The sequence below is a fragment of the Hippocampus bargibanti genome, linkage group LG16, assembly GCF_051943395.1.
Source record: "Hippocampus bargibanti isolate YZ-2025 linkage group LG16, ASM5194339v1, whole genome shotgun sequence".
NCBI classification, from domain to species: domain Eukaryota; kingdom Metazoa; phylum Chordata; class Actinopteri; order Syngnathiformes; family Syngnathidae; genus Hippocampus; species Hippocampus bargibanti.
In genome coordinates, this window is record NC_142749.1 from 927,504 (window position 1) to 943,739 (window position 16,236).

The window sequence follows — 16,236 nt, forward strand, 5'->3', positions numbered from 1 at the left end:
GGAGCATGCTGGGGGCGCACTCTTCTGAAGTCCTTGCGATTGTTGTGATTGTTGTCCTTGCACCATGTGGCCAGGCAGCCGACCTCGTCATTGTTGTTGATGAGGCCCACCACAGTTGTGTCATCCGCAAACTTTATGAAGAGGCTGGAGCTGGGTGATGATGGTGAGCAGTCATGTGTGAGCAAAGTGAAGAGGAGGGGGCTCAGCACACACCCCTTGGGGGGCCCTGTATTCAGCGTGATGGTGCTGGAGGTGTTGTTTCCAACTCTGACAGCCTGTGGTCTCCCCGTCAGGAAGTCCACCAGCCACTTGTATAGGGAGGTGCTGATCCTCAGTTTGCTCAGTTTGTCATTGAGCTGTTGGGGGATGATGGTGTTGAATGCTGAGCTGAAGTCGATGAACAGCATTCTGACGTAGGATTCTCTGGTCTCCAGGTGGGTGAGCGCTGTGTGGAGAGCAGTGGAGATGGCATCATCGGTCGAGCGGTTGGGCCGATATGCAAACTGGAAAGGGTTGTGGTTGGGGGGGAGGGCAGCCTTGATGTGGTTCATAACTAGCCTCTTGAAGCACTTCATGAGGATGGGAGTGAGTGCGACCGGTCGGTAGTCGTTGTGGCAGGTGGGGGATGACTTCTTTGGGACCGGGATGATCGTGGTGGCTTTGAGGCACGTGGGCACAACAGCCTGACTCAGAGAGGTGTTGAAGATGTCCGTGAAGACATCTGTGAGCTACTCAGCGCAGGATCTCAGGACACGGCCAGGAATGCCGTCGGGACCAGGGGCTTTGCGTGTGTTGGTCCCTCTGAGGGATCGCCTCACGCTGTCCTGGGACAGTGTCAGCACCTGGTCGCCGAGAGGTGGTGGGGTCTTCTGTGCAGGAGTGCTGTTGTCTGCCTCGAAGCGGGCGAAGAGGTCATTCAGCTGGTTCAGCAGAGTGGTGGAGTTCTTGCAGGTCTGTGGAGAAGGCTTGTAGTCTGTGATGGTCTGTATCCCACGCCACAGGTTCCTTGTGTCTCTGCTGTATCTGAAGTGGTTGGCGATCCTCCTGGAGTGCTGTCTCTTGGCCACCCTGATGCCGCGTGAGAGGTTGGCCCTGGCTGTCCACAGGCCCAGCTCATCGCCAGCTTTGTAGGCAGCGTTCCGAGCCTTAAGGAGCCTGTGGACTTCACCCGTCAGCCATGGCTTCTGGTTGGCCCGGATGGTGACAGATCTGGTGACAGTCACGTCATCAATGCACTTCCTCATGTAGGAGGTAACAGAGTCTGTGTACTCTTGGAGGTCTGTGGTGTTGTTGTAGGTGGCCGCTTGTCTGAACAAGTTCCAGTCGGTGTTGTAGAAGCAGTCTTTGAGTGCCTCTCATGACCTGTCAGGCCACAACCTTATCTGCTTCTTGACTGGTTTGACGACTTTGACAAGTGGCCTGTATGCGGGCATTAACATGATGGTGGAGTGGTGCGAAGCTCCGAGATGGGGGAGGGTGTAGGCTTTGTAGGCTCCTTTGTATGTGGTGAAAACATTGTCCAGAATGTTGTTACCTCTAGTCGGAAAGTTAATGTGTCCATGGAGTTGTGGAAACACGCTTTTTGGCTTGGTAATGGTTAAACTCGCCAGCCAGGATAAGGAAAGCATCTGGGTGGGCTGTCTGTTGCTCGCTGATGTGCTGGTAGAGTTCATTCAATGCTGTGCTCCTGTTGTTAATTGAGCTTGGGGGGATGTACCAGCAGTATGGCACGAAATTCCCTCGGCAATGAATGGCCGACATTTTACGACCATAAGCTCCATCAGTGGTGAGCAGTGTTTGCACACCACAACAGCGATGCGGCACCAGGCATCACTGATGTAATAACAGAGCCCCCCGCCGCGAGTCTTCGACGAGTGCTCTGTCTGCCCGGAAGCTAGTTAGCTGGGATAGCTGTATGGCACTGTCCGGTATGCTGTAGTTTAGCCATGTTTCCACAATCTTTTTTTGAAAAATGTGTACATAATTTGTAAAATCGCTTCAAATGACTTCGACTGCCAAGATGGCGCCCGAGTAGGCAGCCGTCAGCAAGTGCTCTGATGAGCCTTGCTTTTTTTGTTGTTTTTGTCTTGTTTTTGTGTTTTCTTTTGTCACTTTGTGTTGTTGTGCATCGTGTGGAACGGATACGGATCGTTTTTCAACATTTTTGACCACGACATTCATCAAGGAGGAGACTGTGCTGAGCGGTTGCACCTTATCGGCAGCATGAATATGCCAGTACCGTTTTTGAAAGGGAGGAATGTCGCTGCCATTCGACTGTCATCGCTGGACAGCAAAGGGGCCATTGTGCTTTTTTGTGCCCGTCATGGGCAGCATCTTCACAGCCCCACTTTGTTCAGTGGAAGGTCGGTGCTGTTGGACAGTTTGCGGCTGGATGGATACATGGCTTGAGGAGCCCGCGATAAGAAGGAAGGAGCGTCAGCGCAGAGCACCGATGCGTATATGGAACTGTCGCGAGATGGAATTGAAGCTGATTTATGGGGGACAGGAGATGTGAGACGATCTCTTTTCGTCAATGGAGGCTACAGCTGCGTGTTTGCTTTCAACATTTAGCTTGTAGTCGACGTGCACATTCCACCACGATGTCCCTGATCCACTGGTGAAGAGACGCTTTGATCCTCTCCTCTTTCATCTGGAACTGCTTTATGTAACAAAGAGGGTACGGAAAGTGCTTAAGAATGAATGTATCTCTGTGTCTTTGTGTTGTCATGTTATTTGTTATTTAGTTTTTTTTGTTCTTTTGACTTCAAGACGGCGCCGCGAGAGTGGCTGCCTTTCCAGCTGCTCCTGTGTTTTGCTTTTCTACTTTCATTTATTTCATAACTTTGCTGCTGTGAAATGTAAATTTCTCCACTGCGAGACTAATAAAGGCAAATCCAATCCAATCCAATACTGAGCGTATTTTACAAAGATTCCACCGCATATAACTATATTTTATGTTTTAAGAATCGCGCTGAATATTCCAGAAGTCTTGTTTTTGAGTCCTCACATCACATCACGGAAGGAACGCCCCTGACCGAGAAAGGACATACAGTCACAGTCCTTGCATCACCTCATAGCATTTTGCGGTACTTTGTTTGGTCTGAAAACTTCGTGTTGATCCGTGTTGATGGCAAAATTAGAAGGAAAACACATAAATAACGCAATGGTGAATCGTTCTATGTTACACCGAGCATCTATTTGATATTCGCTGACAAAAATTGTAAGGAATTAATCAGCCCTTTTCCACGGAGGTTTGTCACCATCTTCTGCCTAATTTGGGTGCTACACCCCCCCCCCCCCAGATACATCAAAATGACACGGAATCAATTATTTAATCAATTTTAAACATGTGTGCTTTCCTATTCAGAATTATTTGAATCATATTCATAACTGGATGAGTAACAAGAAAGCATCTTCTCCAAATCTGAAGCCATTGTTTTGATTCTCGAGCAAGGCAATACGTCTTGGCGTGACACCACGAAAAAGGGGGCGGGACCTTCTGAAACTGGCCACTTCCGGGTTCAATTTGTAGTTTTTAGACACTTTAAGTGATTTTTATTGGTGTTTTGCATTTGACTAAAAATATCATACTGCGTGTTTTGGGTATTTTAGATGCTCTAAAGCACATGTGTCAAAGTCAAGGCCCGCGGGCCAAATCCAGCCCGCCACATCATTTTTTTTGGCCCGCGAAAGCAAATCAAACTTGTTAAATTCCATGATGATTGCTAAAATCCGAGCCAAAATTTCATATTTTTGGATGTCAACCACAATAAAAGTCATTATTCTTGACTTCAGATTTGAAAACGAGTTATTCATTAATTTTCTGTGTGCTCTATATGTAATATTTGAAGGGATTTAAACATTCTAATGGGTTCCCCAAATTCAATAACCGCCCTCGAGAGGAAACCATAACTACAATGTGGCCCGCGGCAAAAAATGACTTTGACACCCCTGCTCTAAAGCGTGTTTCTGATGTCAGTTATAAACAAAAAAGTGATGTTGGTTGTCCTTTAAAGCCAGGGATAAAAAAAAAGATTAACACAAATTTAATGCACTAAAATGTCTGCAAATAAGTAATCGCAATTAACGCCATACATTGACACCTCTGATGAAAAGGCCTTACTTCAAGATGTATGATGAGTAGAATTCTAGTCGTTGACATTCTTTTTACACGCACACACACACACACACACACACACACACACACACACACACACACACACACACACACACACACACGCACACGCATACACACACACACACACACACACACACACACACGCACGCACACACACATGCACACCCACATGCACACACACTTTTTTCTCTATTTGGGCTGACTTTCCAACACATGATTTTGTCCTCGTTTTTGCTCACAGATGACCGGCACAACTCAGCAGAACAAGACCCCACAGGTCCATATCTCAGCAGCTTCTGCAGGAGGAAATAACTCTGTCAGTGTGACCCTTGATCCACAAACCCAACTTGAATCTGACAAGAGGGCTGTTTACAGGTTTGTAGAATCCATTTTGTCTTCTGTATGTTTGCCAGTACTGTACTGTGAATTGTAGTAGGAAAGAATGACACAAGACCGTAACTTCCAAGAACTGATATTAAAAAAAATATATATTTGAGTGCTCCACCTAGGTATAAAACTGAGCTGGAACATGTCAGCCATTCAAGTCAGACATATACATGTATATGGTACAAATATAGACATGTTAAAATGGCTGAAATTATTCTGGACCATCATGTAGCTTCAGACACTCACTGTACGTGACCAAGCAAGTATAAATTTACATTTTACCGCATTATGCTTTCACTGCATGTCAGATCCTTTGCTTTACAAACGACATCAATGTGATGAATGAATATCCGAATCTGGATGTGTACATGTTCACAGCTTTATTTGCATGATTTCCGTTTTATAGAGGACACTTTGAGTCGGTGTCCTGGGTTGCCTGCATTCACTGATGTATGGGCACTGCGCTCTGCATTTTGGGACATGTGCTCACACATTCAGGGATGAGAATTTTCCACCGATCGGCGGATTTCCGACTTTTTCATCAGACCAAAATGACTAGATAAAACTAAATACAGTATGTATTCTCGCTTTTTCGCTGTTCATTTCATGTTTCATCTTGTGTTGACAGAAAGCGCAATTTTGATTGGATGACACTGATTTAGGTGCCGTTGATGTTAAAACATGGAAACGCCCCCAGATGTGTAAAGAAATTAGCTTCAATGGACCCAAGTATTTGCCTTTGTAAAGAGAACAGGTTCTAATTTGATAGATTCTAACCTAAGGGAGAGCGATTTTTGGACAGCTCGCATGTTCGGCGGGCCGGATTAAAAAGCCTATGTGGCCCGCGGGCCGTGGTTTGCCCATGTCTGGCCTACACAGACGTTCCACATCTAAGCTATAGGGCGCTTAACAGCGATCCACCAGGAATCTCGTTCCATCCCCCCCATGTTGCGAACTTGTCTATGTTCCCCGTGATTTGTACCTCGGAAATAAATTCCCTGTGTCTTTTTTGTAAACATGCCCAACAAAGCCGATTCTGATTCTGAAGTGAAATCAAGTGCAAACAAAATATATCCTGTAACCGAGTCTCAGCCAAGTGTTTTACAAAAGCTGCCATGAAGACAAAGCTTAGCGATGTACTGCACAATTTAAAGAAAAAAAGGAGACCTTTTTTTGTTGTTTTTGTGACAAGGGGATCTCAATTTCTATGGAATGCCCAGAAAAAAATGCGGCACTCAAAAAATATGATATCATAACTGAACCAGGCACGCTTAGTATAATGCAAAGTCACAGGGGGATGAGTAAGAGTACCAGCTCACCAATCTTGTAAATTGTTTCAAGAACCATTCATGCTCTAAACTGTTATTCATCAAGATTGAGAAGTCTGGATTAGTTAGTTACTGTCCTCACGGGCCCGGGAAGAACATGCAAACCCCAACCGAGATGCCAGACCAGTCTTTAACTCACAACCTCTGCACTGCGAAGCCGGCGTGCTAACCACTCAACTAACTTATTATCATCCATCCATCCATCCATCCATCCATCCATCCATCCATCCATCCATCCATCCATCCATCCATCCATCCATCCATCCATCCATTATCCGTACCACTTATTCCTCATGAGGTTCGCAGGGGGTGCTGGAGCCTATCTCAGCCGTCTTCGGGCACTAGGCGGCTAAATTGGTTACCAGCCAATCGCCGGGCACACAAAGACAAACACTAGTCACTCTCACACTCACACCTAAGGACGATTTAGAGTGTTCAATCTTCCTGCCATGCATTTTTTGGAATGCGGGAAGAAACCGGAGGACCCAGAGAAAACCCATGTGGGCTTTTTTTTATTTTTTTTTTTTTAACCTGGATTCTTGTACTGTAAATAGCACAGCAACCTAATGTTGATGCAATACAGCTACATATACTGTATTATAATGCCTTTTTTATTATGTTTATAATATCTTGTTTTTTTATCCTTTCACACCCTACCCACATCCCCTTTAAAATTGCTGCTGTGGACTGCAGATTTCCCCATCGTGGGACAATTAAAAGCTTTCTGATTTTATTATTTTTTATTTTTATTTTTATTTTTATTTTTATTATTATATCGATGCCCATTGATATGCTTCCACCATTTTGTGTTTTGCTCTACTCTTGCTTCCTTCATCTTCCTCACCAGCAGCCTCATCCTATACACCACCAAACTATGCTGTCTGACTCCACTCTCACCAACCACTACTTTCCAGTCACTGATTTCATTCAGATGGTACTGTCTACAAAAAATGTAGTCTACATATGTACTCCTTCCTCCACTCTTATAGCACTCTATGTTCCTGTCTCATCTGAAAGAAAGTATTCACGATAGCAAAGTCAACCACCAACTGGCCTTTCGTGTTCCTCATCTGGAGTCCAAACCTGCTCATCACCTCATCAACTCAACTGTATTTATAGAGCACTTTTAAACAGACAACGCTACATACAAAGTGCTGTACATGGACAACTATCATGTCCAATATGAGTCTTCACCAATTTCAACTGGCTCACTTCTCGTGACGTTCTGTTTGACTTCATCACAGGCCAACCAAAATTTCTCCTTCTTCTCCAACTCACATCCTTGAGACTCGTCATTCTATCTGATACTCTTTTTACTTCTAAGGCATTCCTAATAAACTCCTCTTTCAAGATAATCCCAACTCCATTTCTCTATCTGTCTGCACCAGGGGTCCCAACCTCCCAGGCCGTGGACCGGTACCGGTCCATGGGTCATTTGGTACCGGGTCGCGAAGAAAAAATAAATAATTTACATAATTTCCGAACTATGTTTTATTTTGAAAAATGAAAAGTCTCTGCTTGCAGCGCATTTTCGTGACGAGGAATGGGTCGCAAAGCTCGCTTACTTGTGCGACATATTCAACTGCTGCTCAATGAACTCAATCTGTCACTTCAGGGGAAAATGACAACTGTCTTCAAGTTGGCTGACAAAGTAGCTGCATTTAAAGCCAAATTGGAGTTGTGTGGAGGGCGCGTGAATAGCAGAGTATTTGACATGTTTCAAACATTGGCGGGGTTTTTGGAAGAGCCCGAGCCCAAGCCTTAATTCCCCTATCTGATGCACGAGCACCTGCCTTTGCTTTTAAAAGAGTTTGAGCGCTACCTCCCAGCCACAAAAGACCCACGAAATGACAAGGAATGGATCCGCAACGCATTTGCCAACAAACCAGGTGAATCTAGCACGCCTGTGAGAAAGGAAGGACAACTGCTGGAGTTCGCAAATGATGGCGGATTTAAAAGTATATTTGACACAACAACTCTGTGATGGCAGAATACCCCGAGATCGCTACAACAGCACTGAAGATCCTGTTGCAGTTTCCGACATCTTATTTGTGTGAAGTGGGGTTTTCTGCAGTGACAGCAACCAAAACAAAACCACAGAGTAGACTGGACATGAGCAAGACACTTCGGGTGTCGTTGTCTCCCATTATCCCTCGATGGGACTGTCTCGTTGCAGAGAAACAAGCTGAGGGGTCCCACTTATTCAGTTGTGAGTTTTTTTTCATGCGCTTTCCACTTGTTTTTGTGGTGTATCTTATTTTGAAGGCACGTTTAAACATTACCACGGTGACCATAGAGCAGGGGTCGGGAACCTATGGCTCGCGAGCCATATATGGCTCTTTTGATGATTGCATATGGCTCGCCGATAAATATTACATATTATAATACATATTGTCGTTTTTTTTCGCCGTTCATTTCCCGTTGGAGCTGCAGTTGGCGGAAAGCACAATTTTGATTGGATGACACTGACCTAGAATGGCCGAAAGCGCCATGTTGATTGGATGATAGTGGCCGTCATGTTGAAACAGGTAAACGGCCCTTTAAATGAGCCCAACGAGTGCACTTCAGCGTGAATGCACCGGTGTGTGTGCGGGGAACCACATCGGGTGAGACTGAGCTGGGGGTGACGCAGCCTCCCTGGAAGTGTGACAGCGGGCGTCTGCGGAAGTCTTTAAGCCGGCTTTCGATCACCGAATGCGGGCGTGCACCGGGGAATCTCGGCCTGTTCCTTTTGAAATATTTTTGAGAGAGTGTTTGAGCTTCAGCAAGACGGCGAGGAGAGAAAATGTTCTGATTCTAATTTGCAATGAAACAATACCATCGATAAAACAGTCGAATGTCAGTGACATTTTAACAAGCCCCATGTTAACGTTAGCATCGACATACTTCTCCGAGAAGTAGATTGCAGATAGCAAGTGTGGAAGCTTATGAGCCGTGTGCAGACTAGCTAGCAGTAACTTCGCCTCTGGACCGGCAAATTGAATTTCATTCCGATCGTTTTCCTGGAATTTTACCAAACACGAGGAACGGAAAACCATTCATGTTAACGATGAGTACGATCACAAAGTTATTTTAAATAATACATTCTGATATTTTGTTGAAAAGTGTCTGCGCGTGCGCGCACACACGCGCACGCAAGCGTTTGTATGTGTGCGCGTGCGTGTGGCTCTCGCTGAAAAACATTTCTAAATATTTTACTTTTATGGCTCTCTTAGTCAAAAAGGTTCCCGACCCCTGCCATAGAGCGTTAAGAGACGATGTTACATATGTTGTTGTTGGCGCGATGTTACCAGGACTCTGCTAATAAAGTTGTATAAAAATACACAATGGATTCACATTTATTATTATATTTAAAAGAAAGAAAAAACAGTTTCCATGCCTGTCGTATCATTTTATTTTGTTGTATTTATCCGCCGGTCCGTGAAAATATTGTGTGACATTAAACCGGTCCGTGGCGAAAAATGTTGGGGACCCCTGGACTACACCATAGTACAACTTGAACCCTGACTTTAAGTTTCTAGCCTTTCCTCCTTTCCACCCCGTCTCTCAGACACACGGTATTGTCACGTTTTGCAAGGTGGTGATGGCGGGTGCAGATCCCAAAAAGCAGGCAGGAGGGAGCAGGAGGTGGTATTTGAGAAATTGTATTAAAATAAAGTCAGCAGGAACAAAATGTAAAACATCAAAATCATCTGAATGGAAAAAATACAAAGTATCAAAGTATCAAAAGAAAACCAAGATTAAACAAACACATGCACTGCACACAGTGCATACAATTGCATCCAACAGCATACAATGTGTTCAACAGCATTCAATGACATTTAACAATTACCGAATGGTCGTGCCAGGTGTCCTTTTGAGTGTGACTGATTGGAAACGACCGGCACCTGTTCAGGTGCAGGCGGGGCCGACAGCGCCACCCGTTGGTCGCCAACCAGAACAGTACCCCCCCTTCAAGGGGCTGCTTCCAGAAGTCCCAACAGTCTCCCAAAAGGTCCACTCGCCAGGGAACAATGGTGGAGACGGCAACCGCTGCCTCTCCAGCATACGACGGGCGGCGGCCTGATGGGAACGGGACTCGGCCTGGGGTGGACGAAGACGCCGCACGGATCGTCGTGGGCGTGAGTGCGATCCCTCTCGCACGTTCAATGTTGAAAGTCTCAAATTGCAGTTGAGATTATGCCCTTCAAGCCAAAATTATAATCATTATATCATTGTATTTTGGAATGTGTTTATTTGAGCAGCAACAATAACAAATATTGTGTCACTGTCCAAATATTTTTGGGCCTAACTGTATGCTCTGTCATGATCTGGTTGGCGACCAACGGGTGGCGCTGTCGGCCCTGCCTGCAGCCACGCAGGTGTTGGTCGTTCCAATCAGTAGCAGTCAAAAGGACTCCCGGCACGCCAATTCAGTGTCGGGTCATTGCATTGTGCAGTGCATTCATTGCATTGTGCAGTGCATTCATTGCATTGTGCAGTGCATTCATTGCATTGTATGCTGTGCATGTGTTTGTTTCATCTTGGCAGACTTTTACTCTTGGTTTTTCTTTGATACTTTGTATTTTTCTGTTCAGATGATTTTGATGTTTTAGATTTTGTTCCAGTTGACTTTATTACAATAATACAATTTCTCAAATACAACCTGCTGGTCCCTCCTGCCTGCTTATTTTGGGATCCACAACCACCATCACCACCTTGCAAACCGTGACATGCTACCTGGCTTTCCATTTCTCTCTTTTCCTATGAGAACACCTCCTTCTACTCCTTCTTCGATCAACAGTAGTCCATTTTCCACCGGCACCTGGTAGGTCAGTGTTTTTCAACCTTTTTTGAACCAGGGCGTGTTTTTTTACATTGGAATTTCTTTTTGCGGCACACCACGAACCATCTCGCAGGAAAGAGGCAATCATTGACGTGTCGCCACACGGACAAATATTAAATTACCCTCCCAGTCTTTTCAGCACGGACAGAGGACATAATAAACAGGAATTAGATTCCAACAATAATATTGGGAGAAAATCATTAATACAAGTTTGTAAAATGTGAAATTTGAAAAAGTCGCATTGGATAGTTTCTCACGGCACACCTGACAATCTCACACTAGAGTGCCGCGGAACAGTGGTTGAAAATCACCGCTGTAGGTAAACAGCACAGATAGCTTGTTAACCTAGGCCACGGCTGATCCGGTATGTGATTCAAAGGTTTGATTTGCAAGTTTGTTTTGGCCAAAATTTTACGTCAAATTTTACGTAACACAATCGTCTATATTTATCCAGGCTTGCGACAGGCACAATAAGACACTGGCTTGTGTCCCCTTATGGCTACGGTATAAGCCATAAACACAATATTAATCAGAATGCCATGTTTAGAGTAGTGGGAGTACATCAAACATACATTTTTGACTTGAATCCAATTGATACAGGATCAGGCAAAATGATCGGACACTTTTGTGGTTTAGATAAGTAAAGAAAAAAAAGGTGATTTTATTTTCGAAAAGTACAGAACAGTAGTACAGGTGGTTAGCTGGTTGGTTTTCGTTTCAGTGCAAATCCAGTAACTCTGAAGTTGGTAATTTATATCACGATCATGCAAAATCTTGCCATTGTGGGACTATTAAAGGTGTTCTAATTCAGATTCTGATCATGTTTTGAGCTGTTGTGTTGCAGTTACATGTTTATTTGTTTTGATAAAAAAAAGAAAGACCACATAATCAGAGGGTGGTTTATTTTTTTGTTCACTAATGGGCCATGGTGATATCTTAGATTGGCAGACATCCATCCATTTTCTGATCATCAAGCAATATAAACCCTCAATTGGTTGCCAGCCAATACCACGCTACACATTAACGAACAACCATTTTTTGCAAAGCCTGGCTGTAATGTCTTACAATATACCAGGCCATACAATATGCCGTGGGGTCCCACTAATCACAACTGTTACATTCAGCTTATCTTCTTTATTACATTGTTTGTTTTTTATTTACCTCGTCACCAGTCTGTCAAAATATGTTGTCACCTGAGACTGGTCCATTGGAGACTGCTGCTTTCCAAAAAAGTGTTTGTATAGTTCAGAGGCAAAATGTATGTAATCACACTTCTTGCAATTACTCATGCCATCATTATAACCCTATTTATACAACAAAGGGTTTGTGGTACAATTATTCTTCTGGGTCAAAGGATTCAGTGTATAAACAAACAAATGAATAGTAATTTTATCCTCTGTTTCTAGTTTATAATCAAACTAACAAATGTTTGGTCTGTACAATTAAGACATATTAGAGAACTTGAATTACTAAATGTGAAAAACAATGTGTCATATTAATACATACCAAGTTACTTTAATGTACAATTTGATTTCAACTAGCTTTAACACACACACACATGTACATAACACACACATGCACACATACACACACGCACACACACACGAACACACACACGCACAGTGTATGTAAAATACAAATGAGTGCTTTTTTACAGTGCTATCTGGAATGAACAAACATTAATGTGCAAGCACAAAACATGGAGGTATGTGAAAATATTAAAAAAAAAAAAAAAAGGTTCAGAATCAACAGCTCCAGTCCACGTTTCTCTTTTACCCACCGGGATTCGATGATGTTGTTTTATTTTTTTCACTAATTACTCGCGTTCCAATTTTATGAGGGAATGCGCCTCCCTCCTTGCATCACATGCTTTTTTTGTTTGATGCGGAGTAAATGTAACAGGGGAATTTGCTTAATGAGTTGGGGCATTTAATATAAAGATCCTCCTCGAGACTCTGCTCCCTATTAATAAAAAGCCTGTCTTTTATTCATTAAGTAACACATGAATCATTTCAGTGATGATGGCTGACTTGGTGGACAGATGCGTGTATGCTCCTAATTGATAGAAGCATTGCTATTCTCTCTGCCGAAACTCAAATATCATAGTAATTAATGGCCTTCAAACTGGAAATTTTGGGATAAGCCTATAACATGTGCTGTATCTGTCAGCACCATAAGCCATGTTTGACCGGGTCAAAGAAGGTAGGGGTTGACCGCCAGTCGTAACAAGGATCATGTATTCGTGTTCACTCATCTTTAGTGCTGTGACTTGATTTATTGTGTTTATTTGTAAAGTATTTGGTTTCCTGTTGTCGTATTTTACGCTTCATAATGCAACTCACATTTTCAATGGCTAGGGTTATAGACAGTGCCCCCTCTAATTTTCCATGCATTTGAGCATTCATGCAAGGTTTCTGAGCATGCCAAGGACCACATTGAGAACTATCAGACATGCAACAAACCAGTACCACACTTGTTCAAAACCTGTGATTATAACAAGTTATGTAACGTACTATGTTATGGAAATAAATAAAATCCCCTGCATATCAAATACAACATGTCTGTGTAAGCTCTCAGTCGTACAGGAGTGGTCCATAAATGAAAAGGTTTCTTCAGCCGTCAGTGTAAGATCTCAGTCGTACAGGAGTGGTCCATTGATGAAAGAAGTACAGATGACGGCTGAAGAACCCTTTTCATGGACAAATACAACATATTGCATCGAGATGTATGCCACGAAAAAAAATGGCTCGGGAAGCCCGGTGGTTAGCATGTCAGCTTCACAGTGCAGAGGTCCAGGTTTTGCTCTTGCATTTCTGGGTAGAGTTTGCATGTTCTCCCCGTGCCTCACTTTTGTTAAAAAACATTCAAGGCAGGTTAATGGAACACTAAATTGTCCCAAGATGTGAAAGTAATCGCAAATTGTTGTTCTCACAGGTTATTTTAAGGATAATTAATGAATTCTTCCCACTTCCGGGACGAGCGGACGCTGGCGCGCTTTATGATATGGTAATGTGCTATTCCAGCTGTCTTTGGCCAGTAGAGGGACATCGTGAACCGGCAGCCAGCCAATCGCAGGCCACACAGAAATGAACAATCATTTGCGCTCACACTCACACATCAAATCAGCCTGCCATGCAGGTTTTTGGAATAATAGGAAGAAACCAGAGGACTCTGAGAAAACCCACGCAGGCCCCGGGAGAATATGCAAAGTCCAGACAGGCAGGCCGTAGTTCGGATTGAACCCACAACCTCTGCACTGTGAAGTCGACATGCTCACCACTCGACGATCAAGCTGCCCCACATGATGTAATAAAACACTAAATGTCATGATCTGGTTGACGACCAACGGGGGGCGCTATCGCCCCCGCCTACACCTCACAGGTGCTGGTCGTCCCGATCAGATTGGCGACCAGCGGGTAGCGACGTCAGCCCTGCCTGCAGCCTCGCAGGTGTTGGTCGTTTAATCATTGACATTTAAAAGAACACCCGGCACGACCATCCGGGGCCGATTCATTGTTTGTTTGCTGCTTGGTTGCTGCATGCATTGTGTACGTGTTTGTTTAACCTTGGCGGACTTTTACACTTGGTTTTCTTTTGCTACTTTGTATTTTTTCCATTCAGATCATTTTGATGTTTTACATTTTGTTACTGCTGACTTTATTTTAATACAATTTGTCAAACAACCTGCTGCTCCCTCCTGCCTGCTTTTTGGGATCCGAACCCGCCATCACCACCTTGCAAACCGTGACAGAATGAATCGGCCTACCATCGGATCCCGCAGGTACATCGGACCCGTCTCATTTCCACCCTGTGCCTGGCAATGCTACGTCCACGTTAGCGCAAGCCTCGTCGAGTTTGAATTGCGTCACTCGACGAGCCGCAACGTCCACGTAAACGTCCGGCCGAGACCTCCTTCCAGGTGGCCGTCCAGGGTGAAACTGGGTGACTGGCATTGCACGCCCACGTCCAGCCACGCTGTCGTCGTGCATGACGAATTGAGTCTCATCCACGACGAGCCGTGCAACGTCCGCGTCAATGTCAGTCCGAGACCCCACTCACCGCTGGATCCCGGAGCGGCTCTGGACTGGTCTCGTTCCTCCGGAGCCGGGCAGTTCACGCCCACGTCGGCGTCCGGCCGAGACCTGGTCCCATACGGCCGTACGGGGTGCCATTCTGCGCCTGGCAGTTCGACGTCCACGCAGAGCCATGCGCCGTCGCGTGAACATGCGAGAGGGATCGCACTCACGCCCACGACGATCCGTGCCGCGTCTTCGTCCACCCCAGGCCGAGTCCCGTTCCCATCAGGCCGCCGCCCGTCGTGTGCTGGAGAGGCAGCGGTTGCCCTCTCTACCGACCGTTCCCTGGTGAGTGGACCTTTTTGGGAGACTGTTGGGACTTCTGGAAGCAGCCCCTTGAAGGGGGGGTACTGTCATGATCTGGTTGACGACCAACGGGGGGCGCTATCGCCCCCGCCTACACCTCACAGGTGCTGGTCGTCCCGATCAGATTGGCGACCAGCGGGTAGCGACGTCAGCCCTGCCTGCAGCCTCGCAGGTGTTGGTCGTTTAATCATTGACATTTAAAAGAACACCCGGCACGACCATCCGGTGCCGATTCATTGTTTGTTTGCTGCTTGGTTGCAGCATGCATTGTGTACGTGTTTGTTTAACCTTGGCGGACTTTTACACTTGGTTTTCTTTTGCTGCTTTGTATTTTTTCCATTCAGATCATTTTGATGTTTTACATTTTGTTCCTGCTGACTTTATTTTAATACAATTTGTCAAACAACCTCCTGCTCCCTCCTGCCTGCTTTTTGGGATCCGAACCCGCCATCACCACCTCGCAAAACCGTGACACTAAAAATATTATTTCTTGTACAGTAGTACATCGGTTCTTGAACGCCTCACAGTTCGAACAAATCGGAGTTCGAACAAAATATTCGAGATATTCTTGCTTCGTAGTTGAACACCAATCGGTGTTCGAACGCCAATATGACGCGTGAGTGCGTACGCGAGGGTGGTGTGCTGAGCCGCGTACGAGTGTATCGCTCTCTTCGTGACCAACTGTTGTCGCTTGCGGACGTGCTGCGTTTTGCTCTAGCGTTCAATATAGGTGTACGAAGAGTTTTAGCCCCTAATCATGCCTCCAAAGAAAGTAAGTGCTGCCAAAAATGACAAAAGTACTGCGTACAACTATTGCATTTAAGAAAGAAATAATCGCAAAATATGAAGGAGGTGTGCGAGTGTCTGATCTGGCTAGGGAATACAGCATGGCGAAATCTACGATCAGTACGATATTAAAGAATAAGGAGGCTGTGAAATCTAGTGATGTGACCGTGGGAGTGAGAGCAAGTGTCATTGGATAGATATTTTAAGAGAAAAGAACATCCTGTAGCCGAGTCATCCGTAGCTGTCACGTTCCGAGCGAGATTGACGGCAGCTTACTCGTCGGAACGTAGTGGAATGTTTGGGATCCCAAAGCAGGCGGCGGAGACGGACTAACCAAGCAGGATGTTTATTCACAAATAAAAGGAAACACAGCGAGTAAGAAGGCAGGGG

At 45.0% G+C, this 16,236-nt stretch overlaps 1 protein-coding gene across 3 annotated transcripts in view; it reads left to right on the forward strand.

Moving 5' to 3' along the window:
• The window catches only part of pknox2 (pbx/knotted 1 homeobox 2), a 164,436-nt gene that overhangs the window by 101,908 nt on the left and 46,292 nt on the right, over window positions 1–16,236 (forward strand). For all 3 annotated transcript variants that reach the window (XM_089017221.1, XM_089017219.1, XM_089017220.1), the window contains one exon: window positions 4,380–4,513. In XM_089017221.1, coding sequence (XP_088873347.1) covers window positions 4,380–4,513 — 134 coding nt within the window. The remainder of the gene's footprint in view (window positions 1–4,379; window positions 4,514–16,236) is intronic.